Source organism: Tachyglossus aculeatus, chromosome 2, assembly GCF_015852505.1.
Source record: "Tachyglossus aculeatus isolate mTacAcu1 chromosome 2, mTacAcu1.pri, whole genome shotgun sequence".
NCBI classification, from domain to species: Eukaryota; Metazoa; Chordata; class Mammalia; order Monotremata; family Tachyglossidae; genus Tachyglossus; species Tachyglossus aculeatus.
The window spans coordinates 137,654,505-137,681,641 of NC_052067.1; the positions used below are offsets into that span (position 1 = coordinate 137,654,505).

Consider the following 27,137-nt stretch of genomic DNA (forward strand, 5'->3'; position numbering starts at 1 on the left):
TCTGTTGGAATAATAATAATGGCATTTGTTAAGTGTTTACTATGTGTGAAGCACTGTTCTAAGTCCTGAGGGAATAGAAGGTGATCAGGTTGTCCTACGTTGGGCTCACATTCTTAATCCCCATTTTACAGATGTGGTAACTGAGCCTCAGAGAAGTTAAGTGATTTGTTCAAGGCACACAGCAGACATGTTCCCAGGTGTTTAGTATAGTGCTCTGCATAAAGTCTTCAACAAATACCATGCATTGACTGACTGATTTTTGCGGGGGAGGGTGAACTTGGACACAGACAGCTGAGGGGGTGGGGTACTAGGAGCAGGACATTAAGGGGACCAGAAAGGGGGTAAAGAAGGAAAGGGAGAGGGAAGGAAGGAGACAAAAAGAGGGGGAAAGGTGAGCAGGAGAGGGAATGGGAAGTAGGACAAGGTGGTTACTGGTTCTTCTCCTCTTCCTCCTCTGCTGTTTTGGGTCCTTTCCAGGTGTGAGGAGTGAGTCCAGGGGGCTAAGAGTAGAGGGAATGGAGGAAGGTGTTCCAGGAGGGCTGCTTGGGGTGTGTTCTGCGAGGCCACAGGGGCACCCAGCTAAAAAGGGATATAGTTCTTCTCACCCTCAGCCTAAATTCTCATGGAAAAGGGTCATCCTCCCATCACTCCCAAAATGATGACCTGAGCAAGCCTGCCACAGTGAGCATGTCCCTCTCACCACTGGCCCAAGCTGGGATCCTGAGACACAGCTGTGGAGGCCCCGGGCAGGACTGTTGGAGCCACTAGGGCTTGAACTTGTCGAGAACTCCAAGAGTCACAATGACACCCTCTTCTTCCTCCTTCTCCTCTTCCATTACTTAGCTCATCTGCTGGGTTGGGTCGGAGGCTGTTCTTCCAGGGAGATCAGGTGCCCACAGGGGCAAGCTGACTAACCCCCCCCCCCCCCCCAACCCCATTTGAGGACACGGCCTGCAGCATGCAGGTGGAGGTGAGAGACAACTCTCCCCCATGGGCACTGGGCCTGGGGAGAGTCCTCCAGCCCAGGGAGAGCAATGGGCACTAAACCCTGCCTGCAGAGGGCAAGGAGACAAGCCACTACTGGCCCTCCACCTTTCATTCAATCATATTTTATGAATTCATTCGTTTGATCATATTTCTTGAGAATTTTCTGCATGCAGAGTGCTGTGCTAAGCTCTTGGCAGCATACACTACAACAAGAAACAGACACATTCCCTGCCCACATAATAATAATAATGGCATGTATTAAGCACTTACTATGTGCAAAGCACTGTTCTAAGTGCTGGGGAGGTTACAAAGTGATCAGATTGTCCCACAGGGGGCTCAAAGTCTTAATCCTCATTTTACAGATGAGGTAACAGAGGCCCAGAGAAGTGAAGTGACTTGCCCAAGGTCACACAGCTGACAATTGGTGGAGCAGGGATTTGAACCCATGACCTCTGACTCCAAAGCCCGGGCTCTTTCCACTGAGTCACGCTGCTTCTCTATAAGTTCTCTATGAGTTTACATGAACTTACAGTCTAGAAGGGGGAGACAGACATTAATATTAAAAAAAATACAGACATGTAAGGGCTGTGGGCTTGGGCCAGGGGTTGGTGGGGTGGGGGGGAGGGGGCGGAAAGCAGAGGGAGCAAGTCAAGGCCACACAGAAAGGAGTGAGAGAAGAGGTAAGGGGGGCTTAATCAGGGAAGACTTCCTGGAGAAAATGTGTCTTCAATACGGCTTTGAAGGAGGGGAGAGTAACTGCCTGTCAGATTTGAGGAGGGAGGGCTTTTCAGGTCAGAGACAGGACATGGGTGAAGGGTCAGCAGCAAGGTAGGAAAGATAGAGGGACAGTGAGAAACTGAGCATTAGAGGAGGGAACTGTGTGAGCTGGGTTGTAGTAGGAGAGTAGCGAGGTGAAGAGGGGGCAAGGTGATGGAGTGTTTTAAAGCCAATGGTGAGGACTTTTGTTTGAAGCAGAGGTGGATGGGCAACCACTGGAGTTCTTTAAGGTATGGGGTGAAATGTTCATTCATTAATTCATTCATTCAATCGTATTTATTGAGAGCTTACTGTGTGCAGAGCACTGTACTAAGCGCTTGGGAAGTACAAGTTGGCAACATATAGAGATGGTCCCTACCCAACAGCAGGATCACAATCTAGAAGGGGGAGACAGACAACAAAACAAAACATATTAACAAAATAAAATAAATAGAATAGTAAATATATATAAGTATAGTAAATAGTAAATATGTACAATTTGTACAAAATATGTACAAACATGTTCAAATGTTCTGAACGTTTTTGTAGAAATACGACCTGAGCAGCAGAGTGACGAGATGAAGGAGACCAAGAGGTCAGCAAGAAGGCTGACCTCCAGCCATTTTCTGACTCCTGCTCTAAACATTTTGGGGACAAAGCTGACTGTATAACCCCCATGGTGCCAGGTCCTTGAAGACCACCACCCCCATGAATTGGGTACCACTGTCTCTCATGCTTAATCACTACTTCATTCCTTTTCCGACGGCCTTTTTTTTCTATGTGTATTCTATCTCCACAAATACTCTTTTGTGAAATGGGAGGAAAGTGCTTTTCCTCAAATCCTAGAATCCAAGAGCTAGTGGGGGACCTCATCCAGTCCTGGACACCCAGGTAGTACAAATTATCCAGGACAGATGGGAGACAGTCCTATTGTACTAATCAGACTCCACAACTTCCCTCAGACATCTATTTTTCTCCCGGACAGTGAGGCAACCTCCTTGTATCTACATGAACTTTGTTGGTTCCAGAAGAGTATTCCAGGGATGCAAGAAACTTTTCTATCTCCTCCCCGAATAATACTGTTCTGGGTTTTAAGAATTTTAAGTCACCTCAGCCTTCTATTGAAATTTCCCTCAGCAGGCTGGAAGTGAAGTTTACCTACCCATTCTTCTCGAGCCACGTATTCCTGTGCCTGCATTCTGTTATGCTTGACAAGCTCTTGCAGAAATGGGTGGTCCCAGATATGTCCATTGTACCCTATAAAATAGAGACAACTCCCTGTGGTTCCACTTTACCTGGCAATTCCAATTTCTGACTAAAAGGAAGTTGCTTCATTTCAAAAGGGGCAGTAGTTTGATCCTTTCAGAAGAATTCTCTGGTGATAAATTCTGAACTAAGTCCTAAGTGGGGATGTTCTCGGGGGGTACACAGTGCTTTCCTTGGCTTGAGAACTGGCTACATTTTCCATTGCATCTCAGGATTTGCCTCAGAGACCCCCATGCTGGGCCTGACCAGGTGTTTGGGCTCCAAAATGCTGAACCTAATTTTGCCCCTCCTTGCACCATCACCTCTACCCTCTTTTCTTAATTTTTGTTTTTGGCAATTGGTAAAAGCTTACTATGTGCCAGGCTCTGTACTAAATGCTGGAGTGGTTATAAGCTAAACAAGTTGGACACAGCCCATGTCCCACATAGGGCTGAGAGTGTTATTCCCCATTTTACAGATGATGGAACTGAGGCACAGAGTGGTGAAGTGACTTGTCCAAGGTCACACATCAGGCAAATCAATCAATCTTATTTATTGAGTGCTTACTGTGTGCAGAGCACTGTACTAAGCACTTATAAAACTGGGATTAGAACCCAGGTCCTTCTGACTCCCAGGACTGTGGTCTATCCATTAGGGCACCCTCTTTCCCTCTGATTCCAAAAGGCTCCAGAAAGGAGTCCAATATCTCTCTTCCTTCACTTCCTTCTCTTCCTCAGTATCTGTGGTATCCTGGCCAGGGTTTAAACAATTCTCAATCTTATGGCATTCTTCCTCAAAGTCTCATCTTTTGCTGTCAAGTCATCTCCAGCTCATAAGAACTCCATGGACAGCTCTCCCAAAGCACCCCACACTGCATCTGCAATAGTTCTGGTAGAGTAACCATAGAGTTTTCTTGGTAAAAATAAAGAAATGGCTTACCATTGCCTTCTTCCATGCAGTAAACTTGAGTCTCTGACCTCGACTCTCTTCCATGCTGCTGCTGCCGCCCAGCACAGGTGCGTTTTGACTTATAGCAGATTGCCTTCCACTCGCTAGCCACTGCCCAAATTAGGAATTGAATGGGTATTCCTCTGCTTGACTATCCCTCCTGTAACTGAGACTGGTAGAGTACTAGAAACTCTCCAGGTGTGACCCTGAGAGGGTTCCTCAAAGTACAGGAGCTTTTATATTTCAAAAACTCATAGACATCGTATCCTTTTCACCCTCACCACATATTTATGAGAGAGACAAGGATCATTGACTCCTTTTTATAGGTATGGAAACTGAGGTCCAGAGAGTTTAAGTGATGTTGCTGGGGTTTAATAATCAGGTCAGTGACAGTCAGGGCTAGAACCCCGGTCTCCTAAATTCAGGTCTGGGCTCTTCATTTTTGGCAATTGGTAAGAGCTTACTATGTGCCAGGCTCTGTACTAAGTGCTGGAGTGGTTATAAGCTAAACAGGTTGGACACAGCCCACATAGGGCTGAGAGTGTTATTCCCCATTTCATAGATGATGGAACTGAGGCACAGCTGGTCTAAATCTACCCTACATCCACCAGACTGTAGGTTTCAACCATTTTTATTTCCCTGCTCCTAATGGAGGTGAAACTGGGTCATTCCAGTCCCGCCATCGACTCCCGGCATCCCCCGGGCCTGGAATGCCCTCCCTCTGCCCATCCGCCAAGCTAGCTCTCTTCCTCCCTTCAAGGCCCTACTGAGAGCTCACCTCCTTCAGGAGGCCTTCCCAGACTGAGCCCCTTCCTTCCTCCCCCTTGTCCCCCTCTCCATCCCCCTTATCATATCTCCTTCCCTTCCCCATAGCACCTGTATATATGTATATATATTTGTACATATTTATTACTCTATTTATTTATTTATTTATTTATTTTACTTGTGCATATCTATTCTATTTATTTTATTTTGTTAGTATGTCTTGGTTTTGTTCTCTGTCTCCCCCTTTTAGACTGTGAGTTCACTGTTGGGTAGGGACTGTCTCTATATGTTGCCAACTTGTACTTCCCAAGCGCTTAGTACAGTGCTCTGCACAAAGTAAGCACTCAATAAATACAATTGATTGATTGATTGATTGATTCCTCTCCCCCTCGTCCCCCTCTCCATCCCCCACAACTTACCTCCTTCCCTTCCCCACAGCACCTGTATATATGTATATATGTTTGTACATATTTATTACTCTATTTATTTATTTATTTATTTTACTAGAATATCTATTCTATTTATTTTATTTTGTTAGTATGCTTGGTTTTGTTCTCTGTCTCCCCCTTTTAGACTGTGAGCCCACTGTTGGGTAGGGACTGTCTCTAGATGTTGCCAACTTGTACTTCCCAAGCGCTTAGTACAGTGCTCTGCACACAGTAAGTGCTCAATAAATCCGATTGATTGATTGATTGATTGATTCCATTCACTCAACCAATACTCCTTTCCAGAGGAAAATGTTATGGCTTTGCATCACCCCATCTCCTGGCTTTCTCATCTCCGGGCTGAGCAGTCTAGTTCCAACTGTTTCTTGTCCTAAATCTATCCCTGTCATGATCTCTGTCAGCCCCCCACCCACCCCACCCTCCCTATCCCTCCCAACCTGAGGAGTCCACACTTGACCCCCTCCTTCCCATCTCATCGGGGTCCTCTCAGTTTCAGTGTAAACTGGTGGATTTCTCTTCAGTGTCCTCTATGAAGGGTGGCTCCTCCTATCTGCAAGCCCCACACCCATCAGTGGGAAGCCCAACCCTCATCTCCCCTCCCCAGGTGGAACTCAGAGAGGCTACTGGTGGGTAATGCCTGGAGATGGCTCGATGTGGACAGGGAATATGTCTGTTGTGTGCATTGTTACATTGTACTCTCCCAAGCACTAAATCTAGTGCTCTGCACACAGTAAGCGCTCAATAAAGACTGACTGATTGTGGAGATGGATGAATCCATATGCAAAGCACTAAAACTCACCTCACTTTGCAGAAGGGAAACTACTTGGAGGAGCTGTCTCCTTAACGCACCCTCTTCATGAACCCTCGGACCTCCCTCTCCTCCTCCTCCATGTATCTTCCCTGAGCAGACATTGCATCTTCTTTTTCTCCCACCCTTTCAACCAGCTAGAGACCCTCACTCGGTACTCAAGATCCCTGACTCTGCCCAGAAATCCTGGGGAGGACGGGTGTGTTCCTCTTGGGCACAGGATGAGGTAGGTGGAAACCATTCCAGGTACCACGTTTCTTCACTTACCTTGTCCAGGAAGCCTGCATGACCAAAGTAGATGGGGCACCTGGCCACTGTCTGGCATTGTCTGACATAACCGCACCAGCAAAAGCAGTAGCCACACCAACCAATGATGCTTCTACTCCCAAGTGACCTCAGGTTCCCTGAGCACTTGAGAGAGGTTGGATCAGATTGGAATTGCCATCAGGACCAGAGGGGTGGCAAAGAGCAGAAGGCCCTTGGGTTTTCTGATGAGGGATCTGAGACCAAACCCCCAAGGGCTGTATCTCCACTAACCCAAGAGACTGGGCTCCTCTGACTGAAAGTGATGGAAACTGCTTTCTATCTTTCCCAACTCTTAGTGCAGTGTTTGGCACATTAACAAGAGCTTAACAAGTATCACAATTATTATTTCTTGGAAGACCTTTTCATGAGGCATAGGCCCTGTCATTCCCCACATCTGTAATGCCCTCCTTTCTCTTCTTTCCCCATCCTTGTCAATCTGTCAATTAAGCACTTACTATGTACCAGGCACTGTAACAAACCCTGCTGTAGATACAAATGAATCAGTTTGGACACAGTCCCTGTCCCACAGGTGACTCATTGTCTTAATTCCCATTTAACAGATGATTACAGATTGATTGATTACTTCATCTGTAAAATAGGAATTAAGACATTGAGCCACAGGTAGGGCAGGAACTGTGTCCAAACTGATTAGCTTGTATTGCTCCAGGGCTTAGTATAGTATCCAGGGCTTACTATAGTACCTGGCAATTAGTAAGTGCTTAATTAATTGATTGAAGTGACTCTACCAAGCTCTTGAGAGAGGAAGACAGAGTTGAGAGACTCACTGAGGGAGTCTGGATTAGAACCCAGGTCTCTCTGACTTCCAGGCCCGTGCTCTATCCACTAGGCTTTTGCTTCTTTCAAACCTCTAGCAGGTCTTCCTCTTCCAGGAAGCAAGCCCTGATTAACATCATTCCTGGGCTTCCCTCCCTGTCCCTCCACCCATCCTCAGCTTTTCTGTATCTCTAGTCTGTGGCCCTGAGGCTGGCAGAGATTCAGGGTGCTTTTCCCTGACCCTCAGAGGTCAGTAATCTCTGATGGAAGCAGGTGTGCTTTTCTACATTGTTCAGACTCACCTGTCACTTGGCTTGTCTCCTTTCTGAAACCATTCTGCACATACCTCTTCACACCTTCAAATCCATCCAGCGGTTCTCCTCATTATATAGAAACTCCCTCCCTTCACCTTTAAGACATTCAGTCATCTCTCTCTCACCTACTTTACCTTGCTGCTCAACTACTACTATCCAGCACAAACACTTTGTTAATTAAATGCCCACATACTTACCATACCTTAGGCTCATCTGTCTCACCACTGACATCTTTCTCATATCCTCCTTCGGGCCTGGAGCCCCTTCCCCCTTCAGATCCACAAATCTCCTTTCTTTTTTTTAATGTTATGTGTTTAGCACTAGCTATGTGCCAAGCACTTTATTAAGCTCTGGGTTAGACATAAGTTAATTTATGTTGGACAAACTCCCTGTCCCTCATAGGGATCACACTCTTAATCCCCATTATGCAGGTGAGGTACCTGGGGTACAGAGAAGTTAAGTGACTTGTCAAAAGTCATACAGCAGACAGGTGGTGGATCTGGGATTAAAACTCAGTTCTCCTATCAGGCCCATGCTTTTTCCCTTAGGGCACACTGCTTCTCTTCATAGCCCTCCTAAAATCACGTAGGGACTGTCTCTCTATGTTGCCGACTTGGACTTCCCAAGCGCTTAGTACAGTGCTCTGCACACAGTAAGCACTCAATAAATATGATTGATTGGTTGATTGATTGATTGATCTCCTCCAAGAAACTCTCCCTGACTTAATATTTCATTCCCCACCCTCTTCTGATAATTATGGTATTTGTTATTCTTCCTGTTCTATTCTCCCTCCCCTCTGAGTCACTTATGCACTTGGGTCCCTACACCTTAAATTCTTGCACACTCACCCCAGCCATAGCCCCACGCACTTACTTGCACATCTTTATACTCTCACAGTTCCCCTAACTGTAATTATTTCCATGTCTGTTTCCCTCATTACATTGTAAGCTCCTTTAAGGCAGGAATCATGTTTGTCAACCCTATTGTATTGTACTCTCCCAAGACCTTAGCACCATATTCTAAACCCAGTAAGCATTCAATGAATGCCATTAATTGAAAGATCGATTGGGCCTCAGTTTCCTCATCTGTAAAATGGGGATTCAGTTTCTATTCTAGATGCCGCCCTTCAGACTGTGATCCCCAGGTAGGACAGGGACTAGTTCACAAACCAAAATGGCAAACTAGGAAGGGCTCCAGGCTGAGGGACCTTGAGAGGCCAGTCCGCCCTAGTCTGGCCCCCACCTCCAGGCAACCGGGCATTTGCAATGCTTTGCATTTCCTTGGACAGAATCCAGTTCCTCCCAACTGGCCCAACTCCTGTTCCACAAAAAAAAAAGCCATTGAAATAACTGAAGGGAAAGTTCAGTTTCATTAGAACAGACCCATTCCCTATACCTCAGTTTCCTGTAAAAGATGAGAATCAATCAATCTGCGCATCAGGCAGAAACTCCTCACCCTGGGCTTCAAGGCTCTCCATCACCTCGCCCCCTCCTACCTCACCTCCCTTCTCTCCTTCTACAGCCCAGCCCGCACCCTCCACTCCTCCGCCGCTAATCTCCTCACCGTACCTCGTTCTCGCCTGTCCCGCCATCGACCACTGGCCCACGTCATCCCCCAGGCCTGGAATGCCCTCCCTCTGCCCCTCCGCCAAGCTAGCTCTCTTCCTCCCTTCAAGGCCCTGCTGAGAGCTCACCTCCTCCAGGAGGCCTTCCCAGACTGAGCCCCTTCCTTCCTCTCCCCCTCGTCCCCCTCCCCATCCCCCCATCTTACCTCCTTCCCTTCCCCACAGCACCTGTATATATGTATATATGTTTGTACATATTTATTACTCTATTTATTTATTTATTTATTTATTGTACATAGCTATTCTATTTATTTTATTTTGTTAGTATGTTTGGTTTTGTTCTCTGTCTCCCCCTTTTAAACTGGAGCCCACTGCTGGGTAGGGACTGTCTCTATATGTTGCCAATTTGTACTTCCCAAGTGCTTAGTACAGTGCTCTGCCCATAGTAAGCGCTCAATAAATATGATTGATGATGATGATGATGATGAGAAGCACCATGGAATAATAATGATGGCATTTGTTAAGCCCTTACTATATGCCAAGTACTGTTCTAACCACAGAGGTAGATACAAGGTAATCGGGTTGTCCCACGTGGGGCTCACAGTATTAATCCACATTTTACAGATGAGGTAACTGAGGCCCAGAAAATTTAAGTGACTTGCCCAAAGCCAAATAGCTGACAAGTGGCGGAGCAAGGATTAGAACCCACTATCTCTGACTCCCAAGCCCATGCTCTTTCCACTAAGCCATGCATTCAGCCCTGGCCTGGGAGTCAGAAAGACATGGGTTCTAATCCCACTTCAGCCACTCATCTGCTGTTTGACCTTAGGCAATTTACTTCACTTCTCTGGGCCTCAGTTACCTCATCTGTAAAACAGGGATTGAGACTATGATCCCCATGTGGGAAAGGGACTGTGTCCAACCTGATTAACTTGTATCTACCTCAGTGCTTAAAACAATGCTTGGCACATAGTAAGTGTTTAACAAGTATCATAATTATTTCATCATCATTATTATTCTACTTAAGGTTTGTACCTCCAAGACCTGTTTCCCTGTCAGTCTCCTTGTCTCACTGAAGGTGCCCAATGGGGTGAGAAGAGAGAGGTGGGGAGGATGAGTTGAGGAAAGCCTGCTGGAGGAGCTGGGGTTTGTGGCTGTACAGAGAGGGACCAGGCTTCTGTGACAGTAAGGTGAGCCTTAGTTTTGGGGACTGGTGTGATTGGGTAAATTGGCAGAGAAAAGGAGGCAGGACTGGTAGGTGACTGGAGAGACAGGTGGTTAGTCAATAATTAACTAAGGAGCCTTGGGGAAGGAGCAGTTTGGGGGAGGAGGTCAAGCCAAGTGGATGATCATTTGTTGACCCCCCCAACCCCAACAGGATAAGCACCTGGTTGGGGGAGGGATAGTGACCACATCTGCCTGCCCATGGCCGGAGAGGAACTTTCAGCCAGCCACAGGAAGTGGGAAAGGGGGAAATAAAGAGGGTCATGGGTGTGACTCCTATTTTATCATTCCTGCTTATTCATTAACTATCAAAATGGAGAAGCACCATGGCTTAGTGGCAAGAGCCCGGGCTTGGGAGTCTAAGGACTTGGGTTCTAACCCCACCTCCCCCACTTGTCCGCTGTGTGACCTTGGGCAAGTCACTTAACTTCTCTGTATCTCAATTACCTCATCTGTAAAATGAGGATTAAGACTGTGAGCCCCATGTAGGACAACCTGATTACCTTGTATCTACCCCAGCACTTATGACAGTGCTTGGCAGGGGCCTGGACAGGGAGAGGGGAAAGAGGGGTGGCGGTGAGAAAGGAGAACTAGGATGGAGTGGGTGTGAGGAGGAGGGGAGGGAGGGGGCTGCAAGTGAGGAGTTGAGGGTTGGCGCTGGAACAGAGGGATCCTGGGGAGGGGTGGGGCTGGGGGGAAAGGGAGGAAAAGAGCTGGGTGGAAGAGGGGAAGGAGAATTTGAGGAATGGGAAGGGCAGTTGGGAGCAGGGGAATTGATTTATTGAGCACTTACTGTGTGCAGAGCACTGTACTAAGCGCTTGGGAAGTACAAGTTGGCAACATATAGAGACGGTCCCTACCCAACAGCAGGCTCACAGTCTAGAAGGGGGAGACAGACAACAAAATTGAGAGCGGGAATTGTGTCTACTTAATTGCATTGCACCTTCACAAGTGTTTAGTACAGTGCTCTGTACATAGTGAGTACTAAGTAAATAGCACTGATATATTGACTGATTTGTTCATTGTATACAGACTCTGCCTTGTCCCAGAAGAGCAGCCCCTAAAGATAGAACTAGCTTCCTCCTATCTGTAATTTATTGAAATTTCTTTCTCTCCCAGCTAGACTGTAAAATCCTTGAGATCCTGGACTGTGTCCTCTTTCTCTATTATGATCTCCCAAATACTTACTCTGAAGAAGAGTAAACACTTGGTAAATTCAAAACTCCCCTGTGCTGGGCAACAGTGGCATGGGAGAGGGTTGAGGACAGAGACTCAAGTTTACTGCACGGAAGGAGGCCATGGTAAACCACTTCTGCATTTTTACCCAGAAAACTCTATGGAAACACTACCAGAAAAATTGTGGATAGAAGAGGGGAATTTTGGGAGAGATGTGTCCATGGCATCGCTATGGGTCGGAGATGACTCGACAGCATAAGACAAGACAAATGCCGTTGGTCGACTGATGGATCAATTGAGCTCCTCCTAAAAGCAAGAAGAGGCAAATAGGATGGAGAATCAGCACTGAATCCTCGTTTTACAGGTAAGGAAACTGAGACCCTGAAAAGTATGTAACTGTACAAGGTCACACAGCAGGCAAGTAGCAGAGCCAGGATTACAATCTAGGTCCTCTGATTCCCAGGCCCATGCTCTTTTCCTAGACCACACTGCTCCTCATTCCATCTCACTCATTCATTCATTCATTCATTCATTCAATCATATTTACTGAGAATTTTATGTATGCAAAGCACTGTACCAAGTGCTTGGGAGAGTAAAATATATCGATTCATTTCTTCATTTACTCCAAACATTTGCTATTATCAAGTGTTTCTCCTCCTGTTCTTACTGTCTGTTTACTAGGTGTGACTGCCTGTCTCTCCATTATACTGCAAGTTCTTGGAGGGCAGGAACTTCATCCTTGACTTTTATTGGGAACTTCCAAGCACCTATTACAGGCAGTCCTTAGTTTAAGTTTAGAGTGACAGCAAAACAATCTTTACAGTGTTTCTAAATGTACAGCAGTTCAGCTGTACAACACATCAGTTTCAACTTTATGACACTCATGTACTTGACAGCATTAGCTCTATTTACTGTCTGCAGTACTACATGAGACATGTTGGAGTTGGGACAGCATGGGACAAATTGGCACAGGAGCTACAGGAAATGGGAAACAATTTAAAAAACTGCAGTGGGGAGAGAAAGGAAATAAAGAGGCTAAAGAGGATGGGGAGGTTGGAAGGGGAGAAGGTTGGTAGGTCTGTTTTATTTCAAGTGATGTAAAAATATGGAACCTCTCTGATTTAATACAAATACATTCATGTAGTTATATTACCCAAGTATAATTTTCTAAGGTTACAATTTTGGGGTAATTTGGGTAAAACTAGAGTATCAATGACCCAGAGCTAAGAGACAGGAGTGGATGTCTAGGGTACCCATTGAAAAGAGCTTAATTTGAGGAAAGTGGAAATATCTTAAAATCTAGAGTTGGAAATAACCCCAAAGAGACTATTAAATCAAGCCTCCTGCTTCCAGGCAGGTGAGTGTATTGTATTCTTTCAATCAATCAATCTATCATTAGTACTTACTAAGTGCTTATTCTGTGCAGTAGGCATACAATGGAGAGTTCATGTTAGAAGATGAGAGCTAGCCCTCAAAGAGTTTGCAGTCAAGTGGAGAAGACAGAGATTCAAATAAAGTACCACTAAGGGAAGCAAACAACTTTAAAGAGACATAGGTAAGTGTAATGGGGTTGGGGAGAGGGGGTGTTTACCCATGTGTTCAGCGGGGAGAACTCAAGGGCACAAGTAATGCGGAAGTGTTGAAGTGAGAGTAGAAGAGGAAATGGTTTGGGGAATGAGAGATGAACCCTCCTCCTTTCCAGCTTATTGCCAGGGTCAATCAATCAATAAGTGGTATTTATTGAGAGCTTACTGTGTGCAGAGTTGGTGGACATGATTCCTGCCCTGAGCTAGACCCTCCCTGCATTCCCCTCCCAGTGTTTCTCCCCCAAGGGCCAGAAACCTCTTCCTCATATCCAGCTGCACCTTTTTTTGGTGAAGTAATCCCATTATTTCCTCCTTTCCATTCCCCGCTATACAGGGGGACAGCGAAGTAGCATTCCATTTGTGAAGTAAGTCTCCCCTCAGCTTTCCCTTATGCAAGATAAACAATTCTCTCCTCACCGGACCTATTTCCATCCTTTCCACTATTTGTGCTACTTTTCTACGGACCCTCTCTAGTAGCTAACCCAGTGGAAAATAGGTCCTGGCTGAAAGGTAAAGGACATTGAGGGTATTCAGTTGGAGAAGAGAAGGCTGAGGGATAATTTTTTAATTGCCCTCATGTATATGGAGGGGACATGGACCCATTATTCTCTGAGTCCTCGGGGGACTGAACAAAGGAAATGGACTAAAATGACAACCTTGTGAGTTTGGTTTAATGTATGGAGATAAAAAATGCTAGGCAGAGAAGCCTCCATCCCTGGATTTCATTCAAAAAACAACCGGGACTGAACTATTCTGGATGACCTAGGACCAGAATAGGTGACTCAAGGCCTCCAGCTCTAGACGTCAATCATTCAATGACATCACTGAGTGCTTACTGTGTGTGAAGCACTGTACTAAGAACTTTTTTTTGAACAGTATTTGTTTAGTGCTTACTAAACGGTGGAGTATATACTATCTGTTCAGTTCAGTACAATCCTGGCACGTATTATGGGTGTAAAAAAATACCATCACAATAAAGTCCTCAGCAGGAATATTGCTCAAGCCCAGGCAATATGCAAGATTGTATACTGGAAAGCAGGGATCATGTCTACTAATTCTTTTGAAATCTCACAAGTTTTTAGCACAGTGCTCTGCATATGTTAAGAGGTCAATAAACACCACTGATCAGTTGACTGATCAATTGATCATCTTGCTAATGGAGAACCTAACCACCACAGACAGAGACTCCTCCCAGGTTTTTCCATTCCAGTTTTAACCCCCAACAGCCAAGACTTCCTTCATCACATCCAGCCCCACATTACCTCCCCTTGTCCTCCTGCTACACCTCCTGCTAAACCTGTTCAATAGACTTTCAGGATTTTATGGGGAAGAGGAACTTGAGGACTTTCTCACGGATCCTTTTGGTTCTCACCCCATAGATGATGGGATTCACCATAGGGGGCACCAGGACGTAGATGTTGGCCACAAAGATGTGGATGTGGGGGGCGATGTGGTGCCCAAACCTGTGTGTGAGGAAGGAGAAGAAGGCTGGGATGTAGGACACCAAGATCATGCAAACGTGGGAGCCACATGTCCCCAGGGTCTTGAGCCGGGCGTCTTTGGAAAGGAGGCGGAATACAGCCCGGAGGATGAGGATGTATGAACAGATGATCAGCAGAAAGTCCAACCCTGCTACGAGGAAGGCGACAGTGAGGCCGTAGGCTCGGATGACCCGGGTCTCCGCACAAGCCAGCTTGACGAGTGCCATGAACTCGCAGTAGGTGTGAGCGATAATGTTGGTCCTACAGTAGGGAAGCCACCTGAGCAATAAGGGGTGGCCGCTGAGCATCAGGATCCCACGGAGGAAGAGGGCCAACCCCATCCCATTGACGACTGGGTGGGTCAGGATGGAGGAATGTCTCAGCGGATGGCAGATGGCCACGTAGCGGTCGAAGGCCATGGCCAGAAAGAACCCAGACACTATGGAGGAGAAAGAGTGGACAAAGAACATCTGGGTGAGGCAGCCTTCGAAGGAGATCTCCCTGTCATTGAACCAGAAGAGGCTGAGTAGCTTGGGTACCACCGTACTACAGGTGACCAGGTCGGCTCCCGCCACCATGCAGAGGAAGAGGTACATGGGCTCACGGAGACTGGCTTCCATCTTAATGATGATGAGAAGAGTAAAGTTTGCCAGCAGGGCCATCAGGTAGACCAGGCCAAAGGGGATGGAGATCCACATGTGGGCAGCCTCCAGCCCCGGGATGCCAAGCAGGATGAAAGTGGAGGGGTGGAGTCTGGTACTGTTGGAAGTGAACATGGTATAGGTTGCCTGGTGTCTTTAGCTAGAGGCAGTGGAAATCGCCCGACCTTGTAAGGCTATCAGGTGATGAAAATGTCCAGTCGAATAGACCTGAAGACACATCCTCAACACTGAAAGGAACAACTTGGATAATTAGCACCCGATTGGCCTAGGTCGAAAGTTGATGTGAGTGATTCTGGAACAATATGCTTTGTGTTAGCTTCACCTCAAAACCAGTCCATCAGAGTTTCATTACTTAAACCCACTTCTGACTCTGTGGGATTTAAACTCTTTTCTCTCTATTTGCAGGGGCAACCCCACTCTGCCTGTTCCCCTCTAGACTGTATTCTCCTTGCAAGGAGGGTGTGTGCCTTTCGACTCCATTGTATTACACTCTTCCAATCATTTAGTATGGTATCCCTCTAATCGGTAAGCCCCCTTATGGGCATGGAATGTGCCTGCCAGTGCTGTTGTATTGTACCTTCCCAAGCACTCAATACAGTGCTCTGCCTGCAGTAAGCACTCAATAAGTCAAGTGATTGATTGATTGTTTGGCACACAGTAAGCAATCATATACCATTGATAGGTTCACATGAACTCGGTCCATTTGCTCATCCATCCACGTAGGGTCTTGCTTCCTCGATCTGTAATTGATTTTAATGTCGGCCTCACCCACTAGACTTTAAGTTCCTTCTGAGCAGAGAACATGTCTACCAACTCTGTTGGAATAATAATAATAATAATAATAATAATGTCATTTGTTAAGTGCTTACTATGTGTGAAGTACTGTTCTAAGCGCTGGGGTGGGGGTGGGGGGGATACAAGGTGATTAGGTTGTCCCACATAGGTCTCACAGTCTTAATGCCCATTTTACAGATGAGGTATCTGAGCCGCAGAGAAGTTAAGTGACTTATCCAAGGCACACTGCGGACATGTTCCCAGGTGTTTAGTACTGTGCTCTGCATAAAGCCTTCAACAAATAACATGCACTGACTGAATGACTTTTTGGGGGGAGGTGAACTTGGACACACACAGCTGAGGGGGGTGCGGTACTAGGAGCAGGGTATTGAGGGGACCAGAGGGGGTGTAAAGGAGGAAAAAATAGAGGGAAGGAAGAAGAGAAAGGTAGGGGAAAAGGTGAGGAGAGGGAAAGGGAAGTAGGACAAGGTGCTTACTGGTGCTTCTCCTCTTCCTCCTCTGCTGTTTGGGGTCCTTTCCAGGTGTGAGGAGTGAGTCCAGGGGGCTCAGAGTAGAGGGAATGGAGGAAGGTGTTCCAGGAGGGCTGCTTGAGGTGTGTTCTGCGGGGCCACAAGGGCACCCAGCTAAAAAGGTGCATAGTTCTTCTCACCCTCAGCCTAAATTCTAGGGAAAGGGTCATCTTCCCATCACTCACAGAATGATTACCTGAGCAAGCCTGCCACAGTGAGCATGTCCTTCTCACCACTGACCCAAGCTGGGATCCTGAGACACAGCTGTGGAGGCCCCGGGCAGGACTGTTGGAGCCAGTAGGGCCTGAACTTGGCAAGAACTCCCAGAATCACAATTACACCCTCTTCTTCCTCCTCTCCTCTTCCATCACTTAGCTCACCTGCTGGACTGGGTCAGAGGCTCTTCTTCCAGGCAGATCTGGTGCCAACAGGGGCAAGCTAACACCCCCCCCACCCCATTTGTGGACACTGCCTGCAGCATGTGGGTGGAGGTGAGGGACAGCTCTCCCCCTTGGGCACTGGGGCTGGGAAGAGTCCTGCAGCCCAGGGAGAGCAATGGACACTAAACCCTGCCTACAGAGGGCAAGAAGCAAGCCACTATTGGCCCTCCATCTTTCATTCAATTGTATTTTATGAATTCATTCATTTGATGGTATTTCTTGAGCATTTTCTGCATGCAGAGTGCTGTACTAAGCTCTTAGTAGTGTACACTACAAGAAACAGACACTTTCCCTGCCCACATGAACTTACAGTCTAGAAGGGGGAGTCAGTCATTAATATAAAAAAATTACAGATATGTAAGGGCTATGAGCCTGGGGGTGGGAGTGCGGGGAGAACAGAGAGAGCAAGTCAAGGTGACACAGAAAGTTGTGAGAGAAGAGGTAAAGAAGGTTTAGTCAGGGAAGGCTTCCTGGAGAAGATATGTCTTCAATATGGCTTTGAAGGAGGGGAGAGTAATTGCCTGTCAGATTTGAGGAGGGAGGGCTTTTCAGGCCAGAGACAGGACATGGATGAATGGTCAACAGCAAGGTAGGAAAGATAGAGGGTAGGTGAGAAAGTGAGCATTAGAGGAGGGAACTGTGTAAGCTGGGTTGCAGTAGAAGAGTAGCAAGGTGAAGAGGGGGCAAGGTGATGGAGTGTTTTAAAGGCAATGGTGAGGAGTTTTTGTTTGATGCAAAGGTGGACAGGCAACCACTGGAGTTTTTTGAGGAATGGGGTAAAATGACTTCAGTGTTTTTGGAGAAAAATGATCTGGGCAGCAGAGTGACCTATGGATTGGAGTGAGGAGATGAAGGAGACCAGGAGGTCAGCAAGGCGGCTGACCTCCAGCCATTCTCTGACTCCTGCTCTAAACATGTTGGGGACAAAGCTGCTTGTATTACCCCCATGGTGCGATGTCCTTCAAGACCATCACCTCCACGAATTGGGTACCACTGTCTCTCATGCTTAATCACTACTTCATTCCTTTTCTGACGGCCTTTTTTTTCTATGTGTGTTCTATCTCCACAAATACTCATTCATGAAACGGGAGGAAAATGTTTTTCCTCAAATCCTAGAATCCAAGAGCTAGTGGGGAACCTCATCCAGTCCCGGGTTCCCGGGTGGTACAAATTATCCAGGACAGATGGGAGACAGTCCTATTGTACTAATCAGACTCCACAACTTCCCTCAGGAACCTATTTTACTCACTGACAGTGAGGCAACCTCCTTGTGACTACATCATCATCAATCGTATTTATTGAGCTCTTACTATGTGCAGAGCACTGTACTAAGCACTTAGCACTACATGAACTCTGAACTCTGAACATGTAATTCATGAACTACATGAACACTGTTGGTTCCAAAAGAGTCTCCCAGGAAGGCCGGAAACTTGCCGATCTCCTCCCTGGATAATCCTGTTGTGAGTTGAAAGAATTTTAAGTCACCTCAGCCTTCTATTGAAATCCCCCTCAGCAGGCTGGAAGTGAAGTTTACCTACCCATCCTTCTATAGCCACTTATGCCTGTGCCTGCATTCTGTCATGCGTAACAACCTCTCGCAGAAATGGGTGGTCCCAGATATGCACATCGTGCACTATAGATTAGAGCCAACTCCCTGGGAAAACAAGAAAACCATAAGCTTTGTGGTTCCACTTTACCTGGCAATTCCAGACTAAGGAAGTTGCTTTATTTCAAAAGGGGCAATAGTTTGATCCTTTCAGAAGAATTCCCTGGTGATAAATTCTGAACTAAGTCCTAAGTGGGGATGTTCTTGGGGGGTACACAGTGCTTTCCTTGGCTTGAGAACTGGCTACATTTTCCATTTCATCTCAGGATTTGCCTCAGAGACCCCCATGCTGGGCCTGACCAGGTGTTTTGGCTCCAAAATGCTAAACCTAATTTTGCCCCTCCTTGCCCCATCACCTCTACTCTCTTTTCTTAATTTTTTTTTGGCAATTGGTAAGAGCTTACTATGTGCCAGGCTCTGTACTAAGTGCTGGAGTAGTTATAAGATAAACAGGTTGGACACAGCCCATGTCCCACACAGGACTGAGAGTGTTATTCCCCATTTTGCAGATAACGGAACTGAGGCACAGAATAGTGAAGTGACTTGCCCAAGGTCACACATCAGGCAAGTGGCAGAACTGGAATTAGAACCCAGGTCCTTCTGACTCCCAGGCCTGTGGTCTATCCACTAGGCCACCCTCTTCCCCTCTGATTCCCAAAGGCTCCAGAAAGGAGTCCAATATCTCTCTTCCTTCACTGGAAGTTTGATTCCGCTGTGTCTGTGGTATCCTGGCCAGGGTTTAAACAATCCTCAATCTTATGGCATTCTTCCTCAAAGTCTCATCTTTTGCTGTCAAGTCATCTCCAACTCATAGAAACTCCATGGACATCTGTCCCCAAACACTCCACTTTCCATCTGAAATAGTTCTGGTAGAGTAACCATAGAGTTTTCTTGGTAAAAATACAGAAATGGCTTACCATTGCCTTCTTCCCTGCAGTAAACTTGAGTCTCTGCCCTTGACTCTCTTCCATGACGCTGCTGCCTGGCACAGATGAGTTTTGGCTTGTAGAAGATCACCTTCCACTCACTAGCCACTGCCCAAATTAGGAAGTGAATAAGTATGCCTCTGATTGACTGTAACTCCCATAACCGAGACTGGTAGAGTACTGGAAACTCTCCAGGAGCAACCCTGACTGGGTTCCTCAAAGTACAGGAGCCTTAATATTTCAAAAATTCATAGATATTATCTCTTTTTCACCCTCATTACATATTTATGAGAGAGAAAAGGATCACTAACTCCTTTTTATAGGTAAGGAAACTGAGGGCCAGAGAGGTTAAGTGATGTAGCTGAGGTTTAATAAGCGGGTCAGTGACAGTCAGGGCTAGAACCCTGGTCTCCTGACTTCTGATCTGTGCTCTTTCCACTAGGCTAAACTGGTCTAAATCTACCCTTCATCCCCCAGACTGTAGATTTCATCCATTTTTATTTATCTGCTCCTAGTGGAGAGGAAACTGGTTCAATCCAATCACTCAACCAATACTCCTTTCCAGAGGAAAACATCATGGCTTTGCATCAACCCAATCTCCTGGCAATTTAATGTCGACCTGAGCAGTCTAGTTCCAGCTGAATCTTGTCCTAAATCTACCCCTGTTGTGATTTCTGTCAGCCCCCCACCCACCCACACCCTCCCCATCCCTTCCAAGCTGAGGAGTCCACACTTGCCCCCCCCCCCCCCCATTCCCATCTCACCTGTGTCCTCTTAATTTCACCACAAACTGGTGGATTTCTCTTCAGTGTCTTCTATGGGGGAAGGCTCTACCTATCTGCAAGCCCCACATCCATCAGTAGGAACCCCAACCCACATCTCCCTCCCCAGGTGGAACCCAGAGAGGCTGCTGGTCGACAGTGCCTAGAGATTGCTCTATGTGGACAGGAAATGTGTCTGTTTTATGCATTGTTCCATTGTACTCTCATTCATTCATTCATTCATTCAATCGTATTTATTGAGTGCTTACTGTGTGCTGAGCAATGTACTAAGCGCCTGGGAAGTACAAATTGGCAACAAATGGAGACAGTCCCTACCCAACAACCCGCTCACAGTCTAGAAGGGGGAGACAGACAACAAAACAAAGCATGGGGACAGGTGTCAAGTCGTCAGAACAAATAGAATTAAAGCTAGATGCACATCATTAACAAAATAAATAGAATAGTACATATGTACAAGTAAAATAGAGTAATATATCTGTACAAACATATATACAGGTACTATGGGGAGGAGAAGAAGATAGGGCAGTGGTGATGGGGAGGAGGAGAGGAAAAAGGGGGCCCCGTCTGGGAAGGCCTCTTGGAGGAGGTGAGCTCTCAGTTGGGCTTTGAAGGGAACAAGAGAGCTAGCTTGGTGGATGTGTTGAGGGAGGGCATTCCAGGCCAGGGTGAGGACGTGGGCTGGGTGTCGAGAGCAGGACAGGCGAGAATGAGGTACAGTGAGGAGGTTAGTGGCAGAGGAACTGATGGTGTGGGCTGGGCTGGAGAAGGAGAGAAGGGAGGTGAGGTAGGAGGGGGCGAGGTGATGGAGAGCCTTGAAGCCAAGAGTGAGGACATTTTGCTTGATGCGTAGATTGACTGGCAGCCACTGGAGATTTTTGAGGAGGGGTGTAACATACCCAGAGCATTTCTTAACAAAGATGATCCAGGCAGCAGCGTGAAGTATAGACTGAAGTGGGGAAAGACAGGAGGATGGGAGATCAGAGAGGAGGCTGATGCAGTAATCCAGTCTGGATAGGATGAGAAATTGAACCAGCAAGGTAGCGGTTTGGATGGAGAGGAAAGGGCGGATCTTGGCGATGTTATGGAGGAGAGACCGGCATTTTTTTGTGACAGATTGGATGTGAGGGGCGAATGAGAGAGCAGAGTCGAGGATGACACCAAGGTTGCGGGCCTGTGAGATGGCAAGGATGGTAGTGCCGTCTATATTGATGGGAAAGTTAGGGAGAGGGCAGAGTTTGGGAGGGAAGATAAGGAGTTCAGTCTTGGACATATTGAATTTTAGATGGCAGGCAGACATCCAGATGGAGATGTCCTGAGGGCAGGAGGAGAAACGAGCCTGAAGGTAGGGAGAGAGAGCAGGGGCAGAGATGTAGATTTGGGTGTCATCAGTGTAGAGATGATAGTTGAAGCCATGGAAGCGAATGAGTTCACCAAGGGAGTGAGTGTAGATAGAGAACAGAAGGGGACCAAGAACTGACCTTTAAAGAACCCCTACAGTAAGGGGATGCGGGGGGGTGGGGGGGTGGGGAGGAGGAGCCCACAAAGGAGACTGAGAATGAATGGCCAGAGATATAAGAGGAGAATCAGTAGAGGACAGAGTCTGTGAAGCCAAGGTTGGATAGCATGTTGGATAGCATGTTCAGGCTCGTGTCCCTCCCTTCAGGCTCATGTCTCCTCCTGCCTTCAAGACATCTCATCTGGATGTCTTCCCACCATCTAAAACTCAAGATGTCCAAGACTGAACTCCTTATCTTCCCTCCTAAACTCTGCCTTCTCCCTGACTTTCCCATCACTGTTGACAGCACTACCATCCTTGCTGTCTCACAGGCCTGCAGCCTTGGTGTCATCCTTGAGTCTGCTCTCTCATTCATCCCTCACATCCAATCCATCACCAAAACCTGCCAGTCTCACCTCTGCAACATCACCAAGATCTGCCCTTTCCTCTCCATCCAAACCGCTACCCTGTTGGTTCAATCTCTCATCCTATCCCGACTGGATTACTGCATCAGCCTCCTCTCTGATCTCCCATCCTCCTGTCTCTCCCCACTTCAATCTATACTTCACACTGCTGCCCGGATCATCTTTGTGCAGTAACGCTCTGGGCATGTTACTCCCCTCCTCAAAAATCTCCAGTGGCTACCACTCAACCTACGCATCAGGCAAAAACTCCTCACTCTTGACTTCAAGGCTCTCCATCACCTCGCCCCCTCCTACCTCACCTCCCTTCTCTCCTTCTCCAGCCCAGCCCACACCCTCCACTCCTCTGCCGCTAACCTCTTCTCTGTGCCTTGTTCTCGCCTGTCCCGCCGTCAACTCCCGGCCCATGCCCTCCCCGTGGCTTGGAATGCCTTCCCTCTGCACATCCGCCAAGCTAGCTCTCTTCCTCCCTTCAAAGCCCTACTGAGAGCTCACCTCCTCCAGGAGGCCTTTCCAGACTGAGCCCCCTCTTTACTCTCCTCCTCCTCCCCATCCCCCACCTCACCTCCTTCCCCTCCCCACAGCACCTGTATATATGTTTGTACAGGTTTATTACTCTATTTCACTTGTACATATTTACTATTCTATTTATTTTATTTTGTTAATATGTGTTGTTTTGTTGTCTGTCTCCCCCTTCTAGACTGCGAGCCCGCTATTGGGTAGGGACCGTCTCTATATGTTACAAACTTATACTTCCCAAGCGCTTAGTACAGTGCTCTGCACACAGTAAGTGCTCAATAAATACGATTGAATGAATGAATGTTGAGGAGAAGAGGGTGGTCCACAGTCTCGAAGGCAGTTGAGAGGTCGAGGAGGATTAGGAAATAGAAGGAGCCATTGGATTTGGCAAGAAGGAGGTCATCGGTGACCTTTAGTGGGTAGTTTCAGTGAAGTTTAGGGGACAGAAGCCAGATTGGAGGGGGTCAAGGAGAGAGTTGGCATTGAGGAATTAGAGGCAGCAGGTGTAGACGACTTGTTCAAGGAGTTTGGAAAGGAATGGTAAGAGGGAGATAGGGCAATAACTAGAAAAGAAAGTGAGGTAAAGAGAGGGTCTTTTAGGAAGGGGGAGACGTGGGCATGTTTGAAGGCAGAGGGAAAGGAACCAGTGGAGAGTGAGTAGTTGAAGATGGAAGTTAAGGAGAGAAGGAATGATCTGCAAATAGTAAGTGCTCAATAAAGACTGATTGTGGGGTTGGACAAATCCATATGCATATCACTAAAACTCTCCTCCCTGTGCAGAAAGAAAACTATTTAGAGTAGCTGTCTCCCCAATGCCCCCTCTTCACGACCCCCTGGCCCTCAATCTTCCTCATCTCCATGCATCTTTCCTGAGCAGACATTGCATCTTTTTCTCCCACCCTCTCAGCCAGGCAGAGACCCTCACTCGGTAGAAATCCTGGGGAGGACCGGTGCCTTCTTCTTGGGCACAGGATGAGGTAGACGGAAACCTTTCCAGGTACCATGTTTCTTCACTCACCTTGTCCTGGAAGCCCGCATGCCCAAAGTAGATGCGGCACCTGGCCACTGTCTGGCATACCTGGCACCAGCAGCAGTAGTGCCCACACCAACGAATGATGCTTCTCCTCCCAAGTGCCCTCAGGTTCCCTGGACACTTAAGAGAGTTTGGCTCAGAATGGAATTGCCCACAGGACCAGAGGGGTGGCAAGGAGCAGAAGGCCCTCGGGTTTTCTGTTGAGGGACCTGAGACAAAACCCCCAAGGGCCATATCTCCACCAACCCGAGAGATTAGGCTCCTCTAACTGAAAGTGATGGAAACTGCTATGCTTAACAAATACCACAATTATTATTTCTTGGAAGACCTACTCATGAGGCATAGCCTCTGCCATTCCCCACATTTGCAATGCCCTCCCTTCTCTTCTTCCCCCATCCATGTCAATCAATCAATTAAATACTTCCTATGTGCCAGGCACTGTACTAAACCCTGCAATAGATACAAACTAATCAGTTTGGACACAGTCCCTGTTCCACATGTGACTTACTGCCTTAATTCAGATTTACAGATTCCCATTTTATGGATGAGTTTACGGATGGTTACAGATTGATTGATTACTTCAACTGTAAAACAGGAATTGACAGTGAGCCACAGGTGGGGCAGGAACTGTGTCCAAACTGATTAGCTTTTATTACTCCAGCACTTAGTATAGTGCCTGGCAGTAAGTGCTTAATTAATTGATTGAAGTGCCTGTACTAAGTGCTTGGAAGAGGATGACAGAGTTGCGAGACACACTCCCTGCCCATAGTGAACCTACAGCCTATAGAGGGAGATGGACAATAATCTAAATAAATAATTTATAATACATAATTTAAAAGTATGTACCTAAATGCTGTGGGGTTGATGGAGGAGAGCATATCAAATGTCCAAAGGTCACAGATCCGTGTAATATGATGGTAATGATGGTATTTGTTAAGTGCTTACTATGGGACAGGCACTGTTCTTAGCATTTGGGTAGATACAAGCTAATCAGGTTTGACACATTCCCTCTCCCACATGGAGTACAGTCTTAAATCCCATTTTACAGATGAGATAACCGAGGTCCAGAAAAGTGAAGTGACTTGCCCAAGGTCACACTACGGATATGTGGAGGAGCCAGGATTGGAACTCCGGTCCTTCTGACTCCCAGGCCCGTGCTTTATCCACTAGGCCATTGCTTCTTTCAGTACTCTAGCAAGTCTTTCTCTTCCAGGAAGCCAGCCTTGATTAACATCATTCCTGGGCTTCCCTTCCTGTCCCTCCACCCATCCCCAGCTTTTCTGTATCTCTAGTCTGTGGCTCTGAGGCTGGCAGAGATTCAGGGTGCTTTTTCCTGACCCTCAGAGGTCAGTAATCTCCAGTGGAAGCAGGTGTGCTTTCCCACGTTACTCAGACCCACCTGTCAGCTGGCTTGTCTCCTTTCTTACACCATTCTTCACAAGCCTCTTCACACCTTCAAATCCTCCAGTGGTTCTCCTCATTAAACAGAAACTCGCTACTGTCAGCTTTAAGACACAGTCATCTCTCTCCCACCTACATTACCTTGCTGCCCTTCTACTACTATCCAGCACAAACACTTTGTTCCTCAAATGCCTACACGTATACTATACCCTAGGCTCGAATGTCTCACCACTGACATCTTGCTCATATCCTCCTTCTGGCCTGCAGCCCCTTCCCCCTTCAGATCCACAAATCCCCACTCTTTCTTTTTTTTTAATATTATGTGTTTAGCACTAGCTATGTGCCAAGCACTTTACTAAGCTCTGGGGTAGATACAGGTTAATCAGGTTGGACACAGGCCCTGTCCCTCATAGGGATCACAGTCTTAATCCCCATTTTGCAGATGAGGTACCTGAGGCACAGAGAAGTTAAGTGACTTGTCAAAAGTCATACAGCAGACAGGTGGTGGAGCTAGGATCAGAACCCAGGTCTCCTGACTATCAGGAACATGCTTTTTCCATTAGGCCACACCGCTTCTCTTCATAGCCCTCCTAAAATCACATCTCCAAGAAACTTTCCCTTACTTAACATTTGATTCCCCACCCTATTCTGATCATTATGGTATTTGTTATTCTCCCTGTTCTAGTCTCCCTCCCTTCTGAATCACTTATGCACTTGGGTCTCTACCCCTTAAATCCTTGGATACTCACCCCAGTAGTAGCCCCACAGCACTTACTTACACTTCTTTATACTCTCACAGTTCCCCTAACTGTAGTTATTTCCATTTCTGTCTCCCTCACTATATCGTAAGCTCCTTTAAGACAGGAATCATGTTTGCCAACCCTATTGTATTATACTCTCCCAAGACATTAGCACCATATTCTAAACCCAGTAAGCATTCAATAAATAGCATTAATTGAGAAATCGATTGGGCCTCAATTTCCTCATCTGTAAAAAGGGGATTCAATTTCTATTCTCGATGCCCCCCTTTGGTCTGTGAGCCCCACGTAGGACAAGGACTAGGTCACAAACCAACACGGCAAAATAAGAAGAGTTCCAGGCTGAGGAACCCTGAGAGGACAGTCCGTCCCATTCTTGCTCCGACCTCCAGGCACCTGGGCATTTGCAGTGCTTTGCATTTCCTTGGACAGAATCTGGTTCCTCCCCACCGGCCCAGCTTCTGTTCCAGAGAAAAAAGCCATTGAAATAACTGAAGGGAAAGTTCAATTACATTAGAACAGACCCATTCTCTATCCCTCAGTTTCCTGTAAAAGATGAGAAGCAGCATGGAATAATAATGATGGTATTTATTAAGCGCTTACTCTATGCCAAGCACTGTTCTAAGTGCAGAGGTAGATACAAGTTAATTCGATTGTCCCACATCGGGCTCACATTCTTAATCCCCATTTTACAGATGAAGTAACTGAAGCCCAGAGAAGTTAAATGACTTGCCCAAAGCCAAACAGCTGACAAGTGGTGGAGCCAGGATTAGAATTCATTATCTCTGACTCCCAAACCCCTGCTCTTTCCACTAAGCCATGCATAGAGCAGCGGCCTGGGAGTCAGAAGGACATGGGTTCTAATCCCACTTCTGCCACTTGTCTGCTGTTTGACCTTGGGCAAATTACTTCTCTGGGCCTCAGTTATCTCATCTGTGAAACAGGGATTGAGATTATGAGCCCCATGTGGGAAAGGGACTGCGTCCAACCTGGCTAGCTTGTATCTACCTCAGTGCTTAGAGTAATGCTTGGCACATAGTAAGTGCTTAATAAGTATCATAATTATTCAATTATCATTATTATTCTACTTGAGGTTTGTACCTCCAGGGGCTCTTTCCCCTTCAGTCTCCTTGTCTTACTAACGGTGCCAATGGGGTGAGAAGAGAGAGGTGGGGAGGATGAATTGAGGAAAGCCTGCTGGATGATCTGGGGATTGTGGCTGTGGAGAAGGAGACCAGGCTTCTGTGACAGTAAAGTGAGCCTCAGTTTCTGGGAGGGATGTGCTTGGGTAAATTGGCAGAGAGAGGGAGGCAGGACTGACAGGTGGCTGGAGAGACAGTTGGTCAGTCAATCATTAACTAACCCCAGTAGTAGCCCCACAGCACTTACTTTCTTTATACTCTCACAGT

The 27,137-nt window shown here is 46.9% G+C and overlaps 1 protein-coding gene and 1 non-coding gene across 2 annotated transcripts; both read right to left on the reverse strand.

Annotated features, from left to right (window-relative positions):
• Window positions 1-4,014: 4,014 nt before the first annotated feature.
• On the reverse strand, window positions 4,015-4,152 carry LOC119924383. The gene has a single exon (XR_005449115.1). It is a non-coding gene; the product is annotated as a small nucleolar RNA SNORA7 (small nucleolar RNA).
• A 10,059-nt stretch (window positions 4,153-14,211) lies between these two features.
• LOC119943743 (olfactory receptor 52D1-like) lies at window positions 14,212-15,156 on the reverse strand. Its single transcript, XM_038764898.1, has one exon. It carries the CDS (start codon window positions 15,154-15,156, stop codon window positions 14,212-14,214), a length of 945 nt encoding a protein of 314 aa, XP_038620826.1.
• Window positions 15,157-27,137: the final 11,981 nt, after the last annotated feature.